Source organism: Antechinus flavipes, chromosome 5 (assembly GCF_016432865.1).
Source record: "Antechinus flavipes isolate AdamAnt ecotype Samford, QLD, Australia chromosome 5, AdamAnt_v2, whole genome shotgun sequence".
NCBI classification, from domain to species: Eukaryota; Metazoa; Chordata; class Mammalia; order Dasyuromorphia; family Dasyuridae; genus Antechinus; species Antechinus flavipes.
The window spans coordinates 202701327-202723954 of record NC_067402.1 but is presented as its reverse complement, the minus strand read 5'-3'; the positions used below and the strand labels follow the sequence as shown (position 1 = coordinate 202723954).

Sequence of the window (22628 nt, the reverse complement as noted above, 5' to 3'; positions counted from 1 at the left end):
AGGGAAGTAACAGCATTTTATTCTATTTTATATCTCATACTTCATTTAGCACAGAGTTTTGTGGTTGTTCTATTGAGTTTTTATATTAATAAATGAATTTTGTTTCATAAATTGATTTGAGGGATAGGGGAAGTCTCTTTTAATATTTTATTAACTGCATCTGCATATGAAAGGCCCATGAATACCATTGAACTAGTGGCTGAGACTAAATTAGTCTATTGGTCTAATAAACACTTTTTTCTAGGCTTTGCACTAAGCACTAGGGATACAAAACAGTGGCAAAAGACATTCCCTGCCTTGAAGAAGCCTTCATGATTTAATAAACAAAATAATGTTCTTTACAAGTGCTTGACTTTGTTTCTGTGTGTTTGTCTTTCTGCCTCCTCATCTAAATGAGATACAAGAAGAAATTTAGGCTTTGAATAAGGGGGAACTTTGAATCCCAGAGCTATTCATTACTTGATTTATAGTATAGCTTCCAAATATTAAAAATTGGGGAAATATATGGAATACCTCCCAAAATCTAACTAAAAAGAATCCAAAGAAACAACAAAGTCTAGGGCATTAGCCAGAATGACCTTGCTCTCTGTTCTAAAGAGCTTGACACTTGGGGCTGAGAATTTCTTGCAGTAAAGATGAAAAGCTTTTGTGACTAAGCCTCTGAGAAAACACAGCCTTTTGTTGGTTTCTTGGCAAACCTTTCCCCTTTTTTCTAAAAGAGCTGGAGAAAGTAGGGTTTAAGCTAAGGAAATATGTCATCACATATTTTTCCCTGAGGAAGAAGAAACTAAGAATTTCTATGGAGTCAGGCATAGTCAGGATTACAGTGGAGTAGTATCCATTAATGTCGAAAGACCAATGTATTGACACCTGGCAGCCTCCAGCTAACCAGTTTTGGCAAAGATTGTAAGAATGGTTCTATAAGGGGTTTATTTCACAAAGCTCTAAAAGACTATAAGGGCTAATGCTAGGAATATTTTGGGCAGCCTTTTCTCCCATTCCTTCTTTATTCTCTAACTAGAGTTTGAAATCATGGACAACTCAAAGGCTAGAAAGTTTACTACTAGTCACATATGTAACAGGTGACATTATAATGTCCTGATGGTGGGGTATAGGGATGATTCTCTGTCCAGAGCACTAACATGATGTGATATGGGGATAGTAATGTGCTGAATTCCTTAAATATATGGGGGTTTCAGGACTCACTCCATAAGGGCCACCAAATGTTGGTAAGAAAGGATTTGAACCCCTTAGCATATTGGGGTCTTGGGCCAATGTCATGAGATGTCTCAAAATAATTTGTAGGCTTAGACCTTCTCAAAATCAAGAGGCAAAGATTTTAAGCAGTTGACAGATGCTAATTTCCATATGAGATTTTTAGCAATTAGCAAGGAAAAAGACAAGCTCTAAGTTCCCTAGTAGAACTCACAATTAATGGCAAGTTTTGCCATTGACTTATGATGGAGAGAGCAATCTGCATGCAGAAAGAGAACTATGGGGACTGAATATGGATCACAACATAGTATTTTCACCTGTTTTGTTGTTGTTTGCTTGCTTTTGCCCTTTTTGATCTGATTTTTCTTGTGCAACATAATAAATGTAGAAATACGTTTAGAAGAATTGAATTTTTTTTAACCTATATTGGATTATTTCTATCTAGAGGAAGGGGATGGAGGGAGAAAAATGTGGAATATAAGATTTTGCAAGGGTGAATGTTGAAAATTATTTTTGCATGTATTTTGAAAATAAAAAGCTATTACTAAAATTTTTTTAAAGAAAAAAAAGTTAAGTTCTAATAGGAGTTTACAAGAAAGTAAGGTACAAGTATGTTCTTTTATAGAAGAGAAATAATCTCTGGGGTTGACACCATAACTTGGACTTTTGATTTGATATAGTAACTGTAGTGTTTGTCACTGCATGGAATTGAACTAGCCCTATTGTAATAAATGCTTACTTAGGATAATAAAAAGATCTAATCAAAAGCAAAAGAGGCACTTAAAGAGATAATCATATCAGTGTTCCTTCCTGCTTGCCTCGGAGTAGCTTGGATATCAGATTGTTTATTGTAATTTAGACTCTCTTGGTCATCACCACTCCCTATAGTCTATCTGGACAATGGATTGCTAGCAGAATCATGGCTTTTTTTCTGATCTTATTCACCTTCATCAAGATTTGTGCATGAATTGGATTTAATTGAGGCAGAGTGACATAAAATAATCAACTTTACTCTCTCTTCTAAAGTCTTTGGGATTCAGTGGCAGGACGAAAATCAGGATAATTGAAAATGGCCTGAGATGCAGTGGATGACCCTGCCATGTGGGATAGCCCATGGTGAAAGGTCAGAAATGGGAGATAAATTGTGTTATAGAAGGAAAATGACAACTAAGTAACATAGTGGTTAGAGCACTGGGCTTGGAATTAGGAAGACTCAACTTCCTGAGTTCAAAGCTGGCTTCAGACATGTTGTACAACCTTGGACAAGTCACTTTGTTTGCCTCAGTTTATTCATCTGTAAAATAAGTTGGAGAAAGAAAAGGCAAACTATTTTTGGATCTTTACCAAGAAAACCCCAAATGAGATAATGAAAGGTCAGATATAACTAAACTGCACAAAAACATATGCCAGATGAGGTGCTAAGTGCTCAAAATGCAAAATAAAAAAAGAATTTTTATCTTCAAGAAATTTGTATTCTAAAGGGGGTGGTGGTGGAAAGGTATCCTCAAAAAAAGAGAGTTAGCTCCAAAGTACGGATCCCTGCCCTTTATAAAGGAAAACTTTGGGAGGAGTTTAGTATTCCACTCTCCAGCCCTCCAATCAGAGGGGAGAGAAGGCTGAGGGAGCTGGTAAGGTGTTGAGTGTCTAAAACTGAATTATAGGCATGATGACGAAATCATAGTTTGTCAAGTAGATAGCTGCAGACACAGCAGGCTAGGATTCAGAGGTACCCTGAGTCATCAACTCTTTTGGTTCAGTAGCCAATTAGGAACCTCTCTATAATGAGTCATACATTCTCAAAAGCTTTTCACTTCTACTCCTCAGTTCCCACACAGTATGCAGGAAGTAGACAGAGAATATTTTTCATTGGTCTGTTCAATTCATATTACATGTAGATAATGGGTGTTCTATGATAGCTTTTAAAATAGCTGAATATTTTACATGTGCATCTACAAGAGCTGCAAAGGGGAAAAAAGGCAATTCCATGCCTCTCCAAATCGTTTACCAAATCTGCTAAGAATGAAATCTGAAGTCTAATTTTTTTTTTTTAAGAAGTGTGTTGAACCAGCCTTAGACTGATGGGGAGAAAAAGGAAATTGTAGCAGGGGTGCTTATATCCCATAGAAAGAGCTCTATGTGGGAGACAATGGAGTTAATAAAAAAAAATTTGGAAGGGGAATTTGGAAGGAAGAGCACAAAGAGGCAATGTCAGTCTCTGAAAAAGAAAAGTAAAAATACTTTCTTTTCTGCCTAATCTCCACAATAACTACCAAACCTGTTAAAAAACAAAACAAAACAAAACAAAACAAAACAAAACAAAGCATCAACTCAAACCCCATCATATTCTTAGTCTCTACCTTTTTGCCCGAAAATAATTAGAAGAAGATCCTTTTTAACTGGAGGCTGTTTAAAAGTTGATCGCTCTTTGTAGTCCTGCAGAGTTAGTGGGCTGCTTAGCAGCCCACCTGTCAACCCCCGAGACAAGAGTTACGGTGAAGATGGAACTGGCAATGCTTTTGATGTTTCTACTAAAAAATAAGGTTATTGCTGAAAGCATTTGCTATGATGCCTCTCTTCCTCCTTTTTAAATCCTTTAGTCGCCTCTTTACCTGTTCAGTTCTGCAGAGGCGGTACTTGGAGGAGAGGACACTGGCGCGCTCAGCCACGGTAGCGGTTTCCCAGGGGGTTATTAGTGTCCAGCTGCGCCTCCACCGGGAAGAAGGGAGAGTGACTGGAGTGTGGAGGGGCGGGGGCGTGGGAAGGTGGGGAGCGGGGGGCGGAGAGGAGGAAGAGACATGTTTCCAGCTGGCGATGCAGCGGGCAGAATTGGAGGGAGCCTAGGTCACTCAAGCTGCAGCGGTTGCCCTTGTCGTAGCCTTCCCCCTTCCTCCCCTTTACCGGAAAGCAAGCTGTGCCAAGATCGCCGAGGGAAGAGAGATTTTTAAGGTCGGCCTGGATAGCTGAGGCCTGGGGCTAGAAAGAAGGGCGTAAATGGAGTAGGCGGTGGGTGGGCCGAGCAGGTATTAATAGCTCCGTGACCTCGGTGGCAATTGCTGCTGCTACTACAGCAGCAATAAAAGCCTCCAGGGGCTGTTCTTTTCTGGCTAGCAAGATAGACTACCCATCCCTGGAAGAATTGCGATTTATTTGTTTTTAGTTTTCCATTCTCTCTCTGTTTCTGTCTCTTTGTTTCTCTGTCACACACACACACACACACACACACACACACACACACACACACACACACACGTGTGTTTCGAACCGGAACCGGGTAAGTACAGTCTCCCCTGCCCCCTTCTGTCCACTCTCATAAGGCAAGCTGGGCTAGCTGCTTCTTATATTCAACTGTTGTCAAACTGCAGTGTGATTTGTCTGTCTCTGTGTTTCTCAGTCTCTTGGTCTTCCTCTCCTTCCTTCTGGTGAATGTGGATGTAATTGCATAACCTTAATCACCAAATTCAGATTCTTTTTCTTCGCAGTTCTGTAGTGTGATGAAGTCAGGTAGGCTCTCGGAAAGCTTTTTGGTATGTAGTTCGTAAGAGAGCTTACACCCGTATATGGGCTGTTACCTCTGCTTAGGCAAACTTGGTGTGCTTGAAGGACCTTGCGCTTTGCTGAAAAAATTGAGCTAAGCAAAGGAAAAAACAAAAACAAACAACTTAAGCTAAGAGGTGTTCATTTCTTGTTAATTACATTTAGGTTCACATGGATCTTTTGAAAACCCTTTTTAATTTTCTTCTTGTATTTTAAAGCTGCTAGAATTTAAAGGGTTCTTTAAACTTCATTGTGACTCATCTAAAAACCATTTTGACATCTATTTTTAAAAAAAACCACAACGAGCTTAACTTGTGCAGTTGCATTTTAAGGACTGTGGAAAATAGCTACTGTTGTATGTCTGCGTTTAGGTTTGAAAACACAAGCATTTTGTTACTTAAAAATAGCAACTAAAAGTGAATTTCATTGTGTTGTCTCAAGCCTGGAAAAGATTATGGAGACTATAGCTTGTTTTAGGAAGTTTTTTTTTTTTTTTTTTAAATCCTGTTAATACCATTTTTAAAATTATAAATAACTAGAATTTTTTAGTAACTAATTTTTATTCTCCAATACTGACCTTTTGTCACAGTAATATCTTTTTTTTAATTTTTATTTTAATATCTTTCCCCTCATTTAATGATGTCCAATTATAAAGTTTGATATTTTAATTCTAATGGGTATTTTTTTTAACATTGTGGAACACCACTGATTTCAGCAAAACTAAAATTTTAAGTAATCCTAAGCACAATGGAAGATCCATGGTGCACATAAACAGTCTGAAGGATGTTAACAATGCTGACTTGCTCCTGAAAAGTATTGTAAAAGACACAGGCCAAGAATGACTGGGAAAAGACTTGATTTCTCATAAATGAGAAATATCAGATTCAGCCATAGTGGTTCATTGGCATGACAAATATATACACACACACACACACACACACACACACACACACACACACACACAGAGGAAAACCTCCTGAATATATAGTGAATCTTTTGGGGAGAATTTTTAGAAAGATATTGCTACAAATCCCAGAGGATACGGGTATGCAATAGGGGATTTTAGTTTGCATGCTTGGAAAGAGTTTCCACAACTCCATCCATTGTTGGGGGTGAATCACAGCTCCATCAGTTTATAAAGACATATAGCCAATCTATATGATCAGAGACTAAGTTTTGTCTGCTTCACTTTAATTTCTAAAGTTTTTAATGTCAGATAAAAAGCTAATCTCAGAAAACCTTGTTTTACATTGTTATTATTATTATTATTGCTAATTTTAATATATGTTTGATACAAGAAGAAACAGATTTTAAAAGGATCTATGTATCAGTGGTCACATAGCTACTGACTCTCATCTGAATTTGAAACCAGATCTTTCTGTGTTCAATATTATCCACTGCTATAAAGCTTCTCGATGGCATTTAAATAATCACTCAAGGATTAAAATGTGTAAACACTAAAAAATGATGTCAACTTTTGATTTGGTTTTCTGTTTTAAGCCCTGTGAAAGTGTTTATAAGTATTTTTATATAGGTACAAAAGATTTATTAATGTTTTTTTGTGGGACCTTTAGTACTACTTTGTTTTGTGGTTTCTTTTTATGTTGTCTTATAAATACAATATAAACAATGTAAAAGCATTTAGACTGTGAATGGATAATCAGGGAAATATTAAAGATAGGAATCACTGTGATTCTGTAAATGATATACAATTGTGCTATTTGTTGAAAACTGCTTATATTTGCCTTTGATTAATTTTAAAGGTGGTGTAGCCTTTCAAACTAGGCTAGAACTAAGGCAGATTTTTGTTGTGCCATTATTTAATCTTTGTTAAACACTTAATATTTAAGATGCTACACAGAACATGCATCTATTTCCTCAGCAGTGGGATAAAAATGATATGCACAATCCATCCCTTCATCATGAGGGCATACCTTTTTTTTTTCTTTTTTTGGGGAGAGGGTTGAAACACTTGAGGTTAAGTGAGGTCCCACAGCCAGTAAGTATTAAGTGACTAGAGCAGGAATTTGAACTCAGGTCCTCCAGGCTCTAGCACTGTACCATCTAGTCCCCCTGAGTCATATCTCAAACAAAATATTTTCTTTTTTTTGTTGTTCTTCTCCATGCTTGTCCCATTCCAAAACCTATTTATTTCCACATCATAGATGGTTGCCTGAGTATCACATAATTTGCTTCTTGCCTTTTGTGATCTGGCACCTCCATTCAGGTACTTGAATTCTTCTCTCAGATACCACCAAAGACGCTACCAACTTATCATAGATTTATAGAGAGATGCCTAGAATGCAACACATATCATCCTAATTTTGCAACTGTGGAATTTGAGGTCCAGAGATGTTATGTGTTGAGCCCCCATTCATGGGATAAGTAGTACAGTAAGAATTTTATCCCAGGTGTTTTGACTGCATTTCTTTCTTAACTCTTGCTTCTTATTTAAAATTGTATCCACTCTTTCTCAATCTTCTTAAAAAATACATTTGTGGCAATTCCAAAAAAGGGTCTTTTTTTTCAGATATCAAGAAGATTTGGTTTAGATTCTACCTCTAATACATATTGCTTGTGTGACCTTGGGAGAGTTGCTGAAAAAATACGGAAATTAGATTTAATGGCCTTTGCCGCCACTTTTAGCACTAGACTGATAATCTTATGTATGTATATATTACTTTTTGAATGTGCTTTTCACTGTATCACACTCTAATGATGAGAATTTCAGGCCAAGAAGTAGCAGTAATCTCAAGGGATGAGGGACCTTAGTTAAAGCATGAAATCATACCCTGATTTGATTCTGCTCAACTTTCATTTGGCATTTGAGGATAAATAATTTTTGTTGTTGTTTTAAAATATTCTAAGAAACAAGTTACCACATAAATACAATTTGATTATCTTTTTTTCTAAGACAAGGTATAATGTGAAGATCTAGCTTCATAACACACCAATAGCAATAATTTTAAGTGATTGTCTAAAATTTTTCAGTTTAAGGCCTTTTTTTGTTTGATACTAATTAAACTGGGGACCATAAAAAATATAGCAGTATGCTTCACAAAATGTATGGTAACAATAAAAAACTACTTATTCTGTTTGTAGGAAAAAGTACATAAAGTACTATGCTTAACTGCATCTATTATATCATATATTTGATCATAAAAACTTAAATCAGAACCATTAATGCTCTAAGGTGACATATGAAGCACAGATAACTAAGAAAATAATAGAAAAGTTGGAGTAATATCTTCTACATTCTAGAATAGAGCTATGCACATAGAATGTTCTTAGAAAATGTTTTTGGTTAGGTTTAGTTATGCCCTATTAAGACTAGAGATAACATTTAAAAAGTAATGAATTATGGTCCTTTTAGCCCATCTTGTACTAACAGCATATAATACTAATATGAGAGGTCACATGGAATAGTGGATATAGAACTAGCTTCAAAGCCAGGTCTATCTGGGTATAAGTCTTTGCCTATAATACATATTGCTTCTGTTACGTTGGGCAAGTCATTTAATTATTTCAATATTCTAGGGAACTCTCTAAGACTAAGTTGCAGAGAAAACTGCATCAATAAAGTGAGTTTTCCCACCTGGAATCACAGGTCCAATCTCTAACATTACACATTTTGTTTAGTCCTTCATAATTAAAAATTTTATGTACATTATGCCAGTTATTCTTTGAAAAAAAACCCAAACTCCAAAACTCAAATGCCACAAAATGGTTTTCAGAAAGAGCATTGTATATTTGTGGAGAGCATGGGATTTAGACTAGAATAAGATAGGTTCAGATCCTGAGTTTGCTCCTTATTGTAGATAATATTTTTATTATAGTGTTTCAGCAACAACAAGATTATGTGATGATCAACTGTGATGGACTTGGCTCTTTTCAACAATGAGGTAATTCAAAGCAATTTCAATAGATTTGTGATGGAAAAAGCCATCCATATTTAGAGAGAAGACTAAATGGAGACTGAATATGGATCACAGCATAGTATTTTCATCTCTCTCTCTCTTTTTTTTTTTTGGTTGTTGTTTGTAATTTTTTTCTTTTTCATTCCTCCCCCACCACCCCCTTTTGATCTGACTTTCTTACACAGTATGATAACCATGGAAATACATTTAGAAGAATCATACATGTTTAACTTATATTGGATTACTTACTGTCTAGGGGAGAAAGAAGGAAGGGAAGAAGAAACATTTGGAATACAAAATATTTTAAGAGTGGATGTTGAAAACTATCTTTGCATGTATTTTGAAAAATCAATAACTATAATTATTTATATAGTGTTTAAAGATTTGCAAAGCACTTTACATATATCATCTCATTGGATCTTCAAAATAATCCAGTGAAATAGGTATGATTAGTCCTTTTTAAATTTAATTTAATTTTATTTAGGTTATATATTTACATTCATTTTTTACACATTTTGAGTCATGGGGGAGAGAAATCAGAACTAAAGATAAAAACCATGAGAGGGGGAAAAAAACCATAAGAAAAAATTGGTGAAAACAATATTCTTTGATCCACATTCAGTCTCCATAGTTCTTTCTCTGAATGCAGATAGCATTTTCCACCCAAAGTTGATTGAAATTGCCTAAGATCACTGAATTTCTGAGAAGAGCTAAGTGTTTCATACTTGATCATCACATAATCTTGCTGTTGCTGTGTACGATGTTTTCTTGGTTCTACTCACTTTACCTGAATGTCAGTTTATGTGAATTTGTCTAGACTTTTCTGAAATCAGTCTGTTCATTATCTGTTATAGAACAATGATAATCTATTACTTTCATATATTACAACTTATTTAGTCATTCCCCAATTAATGAGCATCCACTCATTTTCCAGTTCTTTGCCATTACAAATAGAGCAACTATAAACATTTTTGCACATGTGGTTCCTTTTGCCTCTTTTATGATATCTTTGGGATTCAAACCCAGTATTTATCTCCATCTTATAAATGAGAAAATTTGAGGTTAACTGAGGTTAAGGATCTTATCCATGATCCCAGAGCTAGTAAATATCTAAGTTAGGATCTGTTTTTCATAACTTTAAATCCAGTATTCTACCCACTATGCCGCTTAAATGAAAAGACATTCATAAATGAAGTCCTGCAAATATATCATTATACTACTAAGTCCCCATTATTGAGAGAGAATCTGAAGTCTTAGGTTTGTGTATGAACTTTGTCACTTATTTTACTGTGAGCAAGTCAGTCAAGCTTTCTGGTTGTCAGTTCCTGCGTGGTTAAAATACTTGTAACACTCACCATTTGGTTGTGAAGATATGACAGTATACTGACAGCACTTTTGTAATTACAAAAAATTATTTAAATGCAAAAAGAAGCAGCTTGAACAGTGACCCCAAAATGAAGCAATTTCCAGGAAGGGGCTGGGATAATCACTTTTTAAAGCTGGAAAGCAGCATTCCACAAATTTTCATGAACAGTCCTATTCAATTTAAATAAAACTTTTATGTCTTTTATATAGCAAAAAGTAAATGATAAAGAGTAACCAGATCCATCTAGCAACTGTAACCATTAACCAAAGGATGAAAGCCTGCAACTTGTCAAATTGGTGTGGGGAGTAATGGTAGTCAACAAACAATTTAGGAAACAAGAAAGGAAGGAGGATGCATTGAGAAGAATTTTTATTTTTTTTCTAAGTGTAATTTAAAATACTAGACAACTTCACTCTCCCTCGCAGATACTAGGCAGAGCAACTATGGATTTGTTCAGGGCATAATGATTTAACACTTGTAATCTCCCCAATGATTATTTTGGGGCTCTGATTGGGGGTTGGGATTAGTCAAATTTCATGAAAAAGTGAAGGAGCAGCCTCTAGAGAGTGGTATATAGAGGAGAACATCTTAGATGGTAGGGATGAAGAGCTGAATATATCAATTTTAGTTTATGATATATAAAAACTATGTTCATGCTCTGCCTATGACCAAGGAGTATCAGCAGTTTTATTATTTGCTAATAATCCTTGACGTCAAGTTCTGCTATCATGATAGAGAAGCAGATGCTAGATGAGGAAATTGAGTTCTCTTGATGTTAAAAACATGGATTAAGAATTGAAAGAAACCCCAGTGCTCAACTGATCTATCCCTGCATCAGATTTAAAAACTTTGAAGTAACATGACCTTTGGTTTTCTTCTAATCATATGTATCTTTCCTCACACAGGAAAACTACTAAACAGATTCTGAAGCATGGGTAAAGACTTCCGATATTATTTCCAGCATCCATGGTCTCGATTGATTGTGGCTTATCTGGTGATCTTCTTTAACTTCTTAATATTTGCGGAGGACCCTGTCTCTCACAGTCAAACTGAGGCCAATGTTATTGTTGTTGGAAACTGTTTTTCTTTTGTAACCAATAAATACCCTAGAGGAGGAGGCTGGAAACTCTTGAAAGTGCTGCTATGGCTACTTGCAATTCTCATAGGATTAATAGCGGGCAAATTCTTGTTCCATCAGCGTTTGTTTGGTGAGTACAATAATAAGTGAAATGAAAAAGTGTTATCTAATTTTGAACTTCCAAAAAATGCATTCTTAAAACTAAGTGACAAATTAAGAGGATGATAACTGTGTAGATGGCATTGTCTTTATACTTTCAGTTGTTCAGTATACAGTTCAGTTGTACTGTTGCCAAAAGTTGGACAAACAAAATTAAGTAGCTTTCCTAGGATCCAACAGCTAGTCAATGTCTGAGGCCAGATTTGAACCCAGGAAGATGAATCTTCCTGACTCTAGGGCTAGTACTATATGCACTGGGCCACTTTTTAGCACATATTGTAGATTTTGTTCAGTTATTCAGTTCTGTCTGACTCTTTATGACCCCATGGACCAATGCTGTGCATGGGGTTTTCCTGACAAAGATAGTGAAGTGGTTTGCCATTTTCTTCTCCAATGGATCCTTTTGTCAATCAGAGGTTAAATAACTTGCCCAGGGTCATACAGCTAGGAAGTATCTAAGGCTGGATTTGAATTCAGATCTTTCTTGCTCCAGGCCCAGCACTCTGTCCACTGAATCATCAACTGTCACATTTTAGAGGTGATTGGAACCCAATTCAGTGATTTAATTTATCCCTATCAATTCAGTCAGGAGAAGGTAGAATAATTAGGGAAGACTTCCCTAAGGAGTTGGGACTTATGTAGAATTTATATAGGTATATATGGATTCCCTGAACTCCACATTCTGTCTCCCAGCTTTGTGCTTTTGTTTAGGTTCCCCCCTATTTGTGGAATGTATTCCTTCATCTCTACCTTATAGTGTTCCTAGTGATTTTCTGGAGATCTTTGGAGCAGCCTTCGTTTCAATCAGAGTTATCACTACGAGAATAGCTAGGTGTTAAAGTCCAAAAGTCTTTATTGTCTCCTTTACCTGGTGCTCACCTAACTTTCTCGTGGCCGTCAGAGGGGACTTGGTTTCAGTGGAGAAAATGCAAGAGGAGAGCCTGCTACCAGGAGCCTGACTGAAGATGAAATGAATCTCTCTCCTTGGCTCCGAGAGCTTGAGCTCCCGCCTCCAGTCTGCTTGTCTTCTCTGGCTCTCTGAGTCTGAGTCATGCTCTACATATAAACCAATCATTATATCACTAGGAACCCACTATTTGTTGTAAGATTAAATCAATCATACTGAATTTAGAGAACTATTAAGCACCATGCTAAACTAGATAACCATTGTATTTATCAATTCCACTGACTTAATACGTTGTAAGAATCCTTGTGTCAAGTTCAGAGTTCTGGCCCATAACATTACCTATTTAGTTCTTCACTTTCCTTCAAGACTCTCCTTAGGTGCCACTTGTTACCTGAAGATTTTCCAGATCCCTTTAGCTTTTCTTTCTTTCTCTTCTGTATACTGTTTTCCTAGTAGAAACTAAGCTCAGAGTTTTATTTAAGGATCAGGGATTTGCCCCAGGGTGTTAATATGTAGGAGGAAGCATCCTCTTTTCTCTCCAAGAGGGCCACTGTTGCTGTAAATACCTTTATCTACCACAACCAGTATCTCATTAGGGTGATACTCATGTCCAGCATCCATGGGTAGCAGTGGCTTGACCAGATTTTCTGCATCCAATGTTAGAAAAAGCTAAATATTTGGATATTCTTAGTAAATTCTTAGATTGCTGTTAAGGAATAAATAAGGCCGAGGATTTTTCTTCTTAATAACATTCCCTAAATTGTTATCTATTAAACATCAGATTAGTATGTATTAAATAGTTTACATTTAAGAATTTAGAACCTTAATATGTCTATTGCAGCAATTGAATAGCAAATGTTGAAGAGACATGTTTCTGATGTGTCCAGAGATCTGAGAAGGAAAACAAAATTCCATTCAACCAACTCGTTTTCCCGGTTTCATTTTTAACAAAAGGTTGCTTCCTACCCAGTACTGACTAACCATAGTGTTTCTTTTGTTTCTTACTGGCATTCAGAATAGTTCAGGGCTAGAGATTTTTTGCAGATTGCCTTGTCTGTTTGTCCTTTTGCATGTTTATATTTTGCTAAGTATTTAGGATAGAAAATTAGATATTGTGGCATGATGATATAAAAGTAAGAATGATCAGAAAAGAGAGAAAATAATTTGAAAAATGAAAAACTATTATTTTAATATGATGATAATGGCAAACTATATATTTTTAAAATTTTGATATCTTTATGGTAAATAGCATAAACTTGTAATTATGATGCATTTGTAGTAACATAAATATTGATAATCATTATAAGTAGTACTCATTTTATTATCATCAAATTGTGCCAATTATTTTGAAAGAAAGACAGATATGTAAAATGCTAATATTTTTAGCCAATATTTACATTATTTACATTATCTATGATTATTAAAGCTGGCTTTTTGGAAATTTAGAACTGGGTGAGAAATTATTTTAATGTCAACTTACTATTATCATCCTCATTGTCATTTATTAAACCGATATTGAATGCTGAGTACTTAACACGTTTCTCAGCACTTTTATAAATATGTTAATTCCTTTTCATAGAATTATAGAAATTAAAGAATCAAGGCAAAAGGTAGTTTTTGAGGCTGGAGGTGCCTTCTACCACGGCCATACTTATAGTTTTACTACCATCAAGCATTCTTATTGAGCATTTGGGAATCATTCTCCTATTTAGAGATACCTGTTGATTCCTCAATTAGAAGTTTCTTCTCCCCACTATATTTTATATGTTCAATAACTATTTCTCGGATCTCCCTAATACAAAATTCCTATATGTGACTCCAGTCCTTTGCCAAAAAGACAGAGCAAGAAGGAGAATCAAGATGGCAAAGTGAGAGCTTAATAACTTTGCTCTGTTCAGTAGCACATGATTAGTAGTAATCTAAGGTTGGGATTGTGCAGTAGTATCACCATTAGTACAGGGGAGCAAGGTATTTTAATATAGAGAACAGTGTAGACTTGAACTGATTTACCAAATAAAGAGGTAATGGCCTGGGAAAGAAGGAGGGATATTTAATGAAGAAGCTGAAAAACAGTGTTAGGGGCAAAAAGGCATAGGGAAAGATGGAATGGCAAAAGATTATGATCACCTGAAGTAATTACAAAATTTATCAACAGGGAAGTATAATATTGTGACAATATCAAGTGCATTACTATCTTAGTGTATAGCTGAGAAAAAATAGAAGAGTCATGGAAACTGCATGGATTGAAGAACTGAGAAGTTAGGGTAGCAGAAGGAGTATCGATATGCATATTGAAGTCTCTTAATATGTATTACTATGAAGAGCAAAGTGTAAGACTATGATCCAGGCACTGACCTAATTGAGGAATGAAGTTGGTTGATCAATAGTTAATAAAATGATTTGGATAATAAATTTGAATAATGTGAACATCAAAGACAGAGGTTGTTGAGTGATAATGGTCAAGGAAGAGGTTGAAAGTAGTAATTGGGAGCTAGGAGTATTCCAACTCTCCTACCATGACCAGTGAAGTAGAGGAGGGGAAGAAATAAAGAAATAAATACTTAAAAGTACTTATTATGTAAAGTCCATGGGGTCACATAGAGTTAGACATAACTGCCAACAACACCAGAGACAGATGCTAAGCACAGATGCCAAGTGGACCTTACCAAGGATGTTGGAATATTGACAAAGACTTGTATATTGTTAGATGTTTCAGGGTAAGGAGTCCCCAAGCATTGACAGAAATTCCAGGATGAGTCAGCATGGTTTGAAACCCCAAGATTTCAGGAACAGAGCCAGGTAAATAAGTAAAATTACAAAATTACTAGAAAACGTGGCCAAGGATACAATATCATCAGGTTTCAGTGAGTAGCATAGAAGTAGTGAGAGTCCTGAGTTTAATTCCTGTCTCTATTAATATGTGTCCTTAGACAAGTGTACTTGTTTATTACTTACTTAATTTGAGGATAGTGCTCTACAAATAGCAAAGTGGTATGTATATGAATAGTAGTTTGACTATAGGATGAGGATACTGGATGAGTGAATTTTATTGTAGGAAGAAAGTTGGTTGGAAAATAAGGATACAGAAAGATAAGAAGGGGAGTTATCTTTACTGATAAGATACATGGTGGAGAGTTCTGGGCAGGGAGACATCTTTAAAGTCAGCTTCAGCTTCTTCAGCTTTATCTAATATTACCTTTGAGACTATGTTTTGAAGATGCATTAAGGTTTGCCTCTTATTTATCTTCCATCTTAGTGACTCTGAAGAATTCAATGATGGAAAAGAGAAATATAGAGTTAAAATGGCATGTTAGAAGGTTATATCAATAATCAATAACTAAGTTGTGACAAGGGACTTATGATTTCTTGATATTGAAACAAATACATTTTCAGATGTCTCAGATGGTGAGTTGGTAGCCTATAAGCTTCAACGTCCCAGGAGATGATTTTGAGTACGTGTGTATATGTGTGTATATATCTGATCACACACACATATTTACAAACATGATTGGAGAGTGATCTCCTTCATATCTGCTCAGCATTATGTATATTTTAACACCTTTCTGAATACCTAGACAGGCCCCTCCTTTGAGGCACAGAAATCATGTAGTTTAATTGTTGACTATGAAAGAAGTTCTGATATTTCCAAGGGAGAAGGCAACATGGTCTATAATTGCTGCTGAATTCAGAAAAAATTAAGAGTAAAATATAAGACCCTTCCAGGTGCAAAAAAAAAAAATCACTTTTTGATGTGTGCACACATGGGTTTATTATTATGCGTGTATACGTAATATATACATATATATAAATGATAGACATATGAATATATATGTATACATATATTTAAATGTAATATCTTTCTAATATAGGAATATCTAAAATTTTCCTGGGCTGGTCAGGGCTTATTATAACTTTTTTATATATATTTTATAAAGTACAGGCTAGCTCCCTGGAGGGCCTCAGGGTCAGCCAGAGTCAGGATAAATCAAAGTCCTTGATCTTGAGGGGGAGAAGTGAAGGAGGCAGGCAAGCTGCCACGTGTCTTGCCAAAGATGTATCCTGGATTCTGGAGACCAGAGTCTTTAGCCTCTCTCCTCCTTATCTTGATGCCAAGTGACTCTGGCTTCTCTCTCCCTGCCCTCCAATCCTTGCCTATGATATCTCAACCATTTAGCAAGTACTAATGGTGAGGAGGGCTATCACATCACCATCTCATCCAATATATACAGCCATTATCTCACATTGCATAGGTAATTTGCCTTAAATGCTTGGTTGTCTGACTCAAGCATATCTTTTTGGAGTTTCAGCCCTCTATATCTCCTGCTTTCTTTTGTTTTAGAACACAGGTGGTCATGCCATCCCCGACTTCTCAGGGAGGTGAGAACCCCAAAAAGGAGGTGATCACACTCTCCCTGACTTCTCAGGAAAGGGGTGAAAACACCAAAAAGGAGATGATCATCTCTTCCCTTCCCCCTCCCCTCCAACTTCTCAGGAAGGGACGTGAAAGCACTAAAACAGAGATGATCATGCCCTCCCTGACTTCTCAGGAAGAGAGATGAAAAACACCAAAGGGAAGTGGGGAGTCAAGCCAGATATTGTTAGCGGATTTCTGGGCTGAAGTGTCTTACTAGAAACAGGTATACACAAACCATCAGCGTGGGAGGTATTACATAAGCACATAGCAATAAAGCACAGGCTAGCAGTGATGACTCTCCCCTCAGCCAGTAAGAGGCTGTGGCTCAATGTGGTGTAACAAACATGAATTGTACATGCAAGTCGTGATATAACAAACAATATGAATCAACATGGTGGTGTAAAAGATTTCCAGAAGTCCTAGAAGGAAGATATGTAAATGACAATCACACATATGCCTCCTTAAGCAGCCAAGAGATAGTCTAAAACCAATCTATTGTCCATTACTTTATATGTCAGGGAATCCAATGATCCCTGAAATCCTGTTTTTTGAAGTCCTGTAACAGTCTTATCATGTCTCAGGGAATCTAATGATTCCTGAGAGTTTTCCAGTCCTACAACAATCTTATCATGTGTCAGGGAATCCAGTGATTCCTGAGGGTTTTGAAGTCCTGCATCAATTTCATTAACAATTTTTGATGTCCATGAGTCAATTGCCATAACTGCCATGTTCTTTCAGTGATGGGCATAATCAGTGATGGAACCACCCAATGTTTCTTGGGTCTTCTCCTTTGTTTCAAGGGTCTGCTTCATCTCTCTCTGATGGACAAGTTAATATGGTTCATTGGCACCTATCTGATTCCTGTTCCATCTGTAGACATACAAGCAGTTAACCTCTCCCCCAAGCAGTTAACCTATCTGGTCCCTTCCATTCACCACTTTCTGGATCTCTCCACATCACCTGGCAATTATCTAAAGATAGTAGAGCTGCTTGCACTGGACACTGCCCTTCCTAGGAGGTTATTAAATCTGTCTGCCAGAGCCAGTGCATCTTTATCAAAAAATCAAGAAGTCAATTGTATAAAGAGCTAGATTTAGAAGTTCTCTAGGGTTACCTGTGGTTCCCCTTCTCCCCCCACCCCCCTTTTTTATTTGTTTTTGGAGGAGTGTCTTGATATCTGTTTCTCTTCTCTACTATGGCCTGTCCTTGAGGATTAAAGGGTATGCCAGTGTTGTGTAAAATCTTATACTGTGCACAAAAGTGTGCAAAATGTTTAGAAATATATGCAGGTCCATTATCTGTTTTTATTGCTTGTGATACACCCATAATTTCAAATGCTTATATAAGGAATTCAGTGACCACTCGGGCTGTCTCTTTTGCTGCTGGTATTGCAAAAGTAAATCCTGAAAAGGTGTCTACTACAGCATGAATAAAAGACAGACAACCAAAAGATTTATAATCAGTCATCCATTTGCCAAAATAAAATTTGCTCCTAGCTTCCTCTTTTGTTATCCCAAATTGCAAATGTAAAGCTCGAGCAGCCTGATGATATTTAGAATGAGATTCTTGGGCTGCCTGAAATAAAATAAAGGAGCATTGGCCAACATGGTTAGAAGGCTATTTGTTTTTGAATTATCATCAAAAATAGGACCTGGAAGTCCACTATGTGAATGGACATGCAAGATATAAATCTTATCTGTATGCTTTCTCACTTTGTTCTTGAAGTTCCTTAAAGAGCTGATATATATTGGAAGCTACAAATTTTATTTGGGCTGTGGCAATTTTTTGTGCCACACCTACTGAATAGGCTGAATCAGATATTATATTTATATCTCCTGGATAATAAATAGGAGCTAGCATAGTTGCATACAATTCATTCTGCTGAGTGGATTGAAAAGGAGTTCTGACTACTCTCTTTATAGTTAAGTCACAAGAATATACAGCACAAATATTATGTTTGAATGCATCTGTAAAGATAGTTGGTCCTTTAAGAGAAACTTTAGAAACCTTTTCTTCAAGAATTCTTGCCAATTATGTAATAGTTGGGTTATCTTTAGTGGAGACCCATGTGTAAAATTTGCTACTCTGGGATGGTTTCACAGCATACATTAATTTCTGCATTGGTATAAAAGGTATATATCTTGTCAGGTCTTATCCCAGATAATTGTACTGCTTACTTAATGGCCTTTAATAAAATTCTAGCCACTAGCACTGGATAAGGAGTGAGGCTTTGTTATGGTTGTGCCGGGAGGTTCACCCACTCTATCATACTGTCTCCTTGATGAAGGACTGCTGTGGATTCCTCTTTTGTAGCAAAAACTGATATTTCCAAGGGTTTTTGAGTGACTCTTTCAACCACATTGGATAAAGCCAGTTCAACATCTCTCAAAGCCTCTTGAGCTTCTTTTGCAAGCTGGCACGATGAGTTTAAAGCATTGTCTTCCCTTAAAATTCATATAATGGTTGCAATTGATAGGTAGTCAAGCCTAACACTGGACGCATTCATTGGATATCTCCTATCAATTTCTGAAAGTCATTTAAGGTGTTTAGCTTCTCTGTTCTTAAGGAAAGTTTTTGTACTGTAAGCATCTTAGGGTATACTTTATTTCCTAAATATTGAAAAGGATCATGTCTTTGAATTTTTTCTGGAGCTATATGCAATTTGTATTCCTTAGTGTTTCTATGATCTTTTGTAAACATGCTTCTAACATTTGCTCCTCAGGTACACATCCCAATATATCATCCATGTAATGTAATATCATTACTTTTGGAAATGCTTTTCTTACTGGAGTAAGAACAGCAGCAACATACATTTGACACATAATAAGGCTATTTTTCATTTCCTGTGCCAAAACTGTCCATTCATATCTTTAATAAGGCTCAGCTAAGTTAACACTGGGCACTGAAAAGGCAAATCTTTTCATATCTTCCTTATCTAGAGGGATAGAATAGAAACAATCCTTAATGTCTATAACCCAGAGAGGCCGTTCTCTAGGCAATTGAGTAGGAGACGGAAGCCCAGGCTGAAGAATTCCCATAGTTTCCATCTGTTCATTTACTTTTCTTAAATCAGTCAACATCCTTCATTTTCCAGATTTCTCCAGATTTCTTTCTTACAACAAATACAGGGGAGTTCCAAGGACTTAGAGAAAGTTGTAAGTGTCCTTGGTCAAGTTGCTCCTGTATTATATCTAATAAGGCCTGAATTTTATCGCTAGCTAAGGGCCATTGTTCTACCCACACTGCTGTATCAGTTTTCCCTTGAATAGGAACAGGTGAGAGTGTTAGCAGGCCTGCAACAGCAGCTCTGCCTAAAAAAATCGAAATACTCCCTTGTAATCCTAACTGTCATAAGATTCTCTTCCCCACAGATTGATGAGGATTTTTTCAACTCTTGTTTCACCTTCTCAAAGGGGTAGCACTAATTTCATTTGCTATTAATCCTCCTATGCCAGATATGTAGGTGTCTGCCTTAATCTTTGGCCAGTGATTGGGCCAGTTGGCACCTCTAATGACTGTATAATCTGCACCTGTATCTACCAATCCTTCTAATGGTTTGCCATTTGTAAGGGTCCTTTAAATGGAGGGTCACAGTGCAATCATAGATTTGAGTGGCTCGGAAGTAATCTCTGTGGACTGCCTCTTGGGTGGGATCCTATCCATATCAAGATAGCTTCTTAATGGGAGAAAGCTCTCTCTCTGATTGGCTGTGTGTGTGACCTCACAGAACCTTTATAATCCTACTGCAGGCAGCAAGTCACTCTCTTTATTCTGGGGTAGGCGAGCTGAGTGGATGGATAGCCAAGAGAAGTAAGGAGGTTGATAGTGAACATGTGGGTCTTCGGACCAGGTGTTCATTAGGGAGTTAACAAGTCAGGTCATTATGTGAGTAGGTGTAATAAAGGCTTTAAGTTTGCACGTGGCTGGCTTTTCTTGAGCGCGCTATTGGTTAAACTACAATTCAAGAAATCGTGGCTAGATGCTTCTGAAAGCCTCAGAGGAGGTGAGTTGGTAGAATTAATTGACATTGCAAAGGTCAGTAGCCAGAGGTACTCTGAGGGCTTAGGAATCAGGAGATACTGGTAATAGTAACTGCTATAAGAGCATGTTACAGCCATTTATATAGATAGTGAGCATAGGATGGTCACTTGTCACAGCCGCTATCTAGAATATTCCTTGATTCTGTGGCTTTGAGTCAGAATCTGGGCAACTATCACCAGATGGCCTATTAGGAGTCTGTATCAGTAAACCTGATGCTACTACTTCTCCTGTTGATAAGTCACACGAACACTATTTTGTTAGTACTCTAAGGAGGTGAAATGGTCAAGCCTACTGTGCCTGGAGGCAAGGGATCCATAGGCCAGACAGGAACAGATTTCACCTCTCTAGGGGATATATGCATATAACTCTATTTTCCCCAATTGTAATCCCTTTGCCCCATCAGATTGCTTTTTGGCTGAGATCATGTCTGAGTACTGAAATTCTAAAGACTCTCTGGGTGTAGCATCAGCTGCCATCATGCCCCAAGTGTTTTTTGCTTTGGGCCCTCCATCCCATTTCCCTAAATCAATCTACATTCTGATGCCCAATGGAAACCTCTGTTGCATTTTGGACATGGGGTTTTGGGTCTTGTTCTCCCACCCTCTTTTCTCTGTCTTTCTTTATGCCAACACTGAGCTTTCAAATGCCCTGCTTTACCACATTGTAAGCATTGATGAGTCTCTCTGGAAATCCCTTGCTGAAAGGGATCCTGTCTTCCCATGTTCAGATCTTGGTAAGTCTGCATCATAGCCTGGGTGTAAAAGGTGTTTATGTCCATTTGTGCCCATTCTCTAAAGGAGCAAACTTGTGTAGTCCTAGTATAATTCTTCTATAAACCTCATTAGTATTTTCTTTAGCAAGTTGTCTTATCATAATTTCTGTTGCTGCATTTTCATCAATAGTTCATATGAACTTATGATACATATGATAGCTGTCTGCAGACGTCCTACCAAATCAGCAAAGGGTTCATTTGGCCCTTGTGCTATTTTTGTGAAGGCCTCTCCCTTGTCCTGTTTACCTGGAATAAAACCCAATGCTTTGAGAGCAGCAGAAGCAGTTTGCTCATATGCTGCTATGGGGTAATTAATCTGTTCTGAAGTGTCTGCATAAGAACCTACACCTGTTAGTTGGTTGCAAGTGATTGGTGTATTAACTCAAGTTTGCCTGTTTCATTGGGCTTGTATCCTACAGAGTTCACTATATTCAGAAAGCCACAACAAGTTTTGTCCAGGTTCTAAGCATGTTCTTGCTATAGATTTCCAGTCAGGATGAGTTAAAATTTCATAAGCCAAATTCTGTAATAACATCTTAACATAAGATGATGTAGACCTGTAAAGAGTGCAAGCCTTTTTCAGATCTTTGATAATTTCTAGATTAAAAGGACCGTATCTTCTCCTTCAATCACAGGATAAATTTCTATTCTCAAATCAGCTGTATTCTACCCTTCCTCTTTGGCTTTAAGTAGTGCCTTTTGCAATCTAGTCATAGGAGGAGGTGATTGTGGGGAGGAGGTGCTGGTGATATCACTGCTCCTCCCACTTCTCCTCTTCCTCCCTCCACCCAGGAAGGTGAAGTTGATGGGGGAGGGTCAAGAGCTTGCTCAGGTATAGGTGGAGATGAAGCTGGATTGTGAGAGTGAGAATCACCAGGCCCTTTAGTTCACTTAACTTCTCCTGTCCTCCAGCAATATTTCCATTAACCTCTCCCTTCTCTTCCTCTTTCTCCTCATACTTCCATATCTGGCTGTTCTTAAAACTTTTCTTTTTTCTAGAACTTGTGGGATTCTTTAAGGCCAATTGTATTTTGTTGTATATATAGAATGTTTCCTTAGAAATTGAATCAGGACCTTTTATGATCCCCTACTAGTTTCCAATTATCTGCCTCTATTTCTTCTTTCTTGAAGAACTAAAGGGACATGCATTCTAATGAATCCAAGAGTCCACCACTCTGCTACAAAGTTACAAGCAAACCTTGTCTTTTTATCAACCTAAGTATCC

At 37.0% G+C, this 22628-nt stretch overlaps 1 protein-coding gene across 1 annotated transcript in view; it reads left to right on the top strand.

Annotated features, from left to right (window-relative positions):
- The first annotated feature begins 3880 nt into the window (after positions 1–3880).
- Positions 3881–22628, top strand: part of TMEM117 (transmembrane protein 117) — a 146629-nt gene continuing 127881 nt past the window's right edge. The window contains exons 1-2 of the mRNA XM_051963710.1: positions 3881–4161; positions 10938–11240. Coding sequence (XP_051819670.1) covers positions 10964–11240 — 277 coding nt within the window. The 5' untranslated portion in view covers positions 3881–4161; positions 10938–10963. The remainder of the gene's footprint in view (positions 4162–10937; positions 11241–22628) is intronic.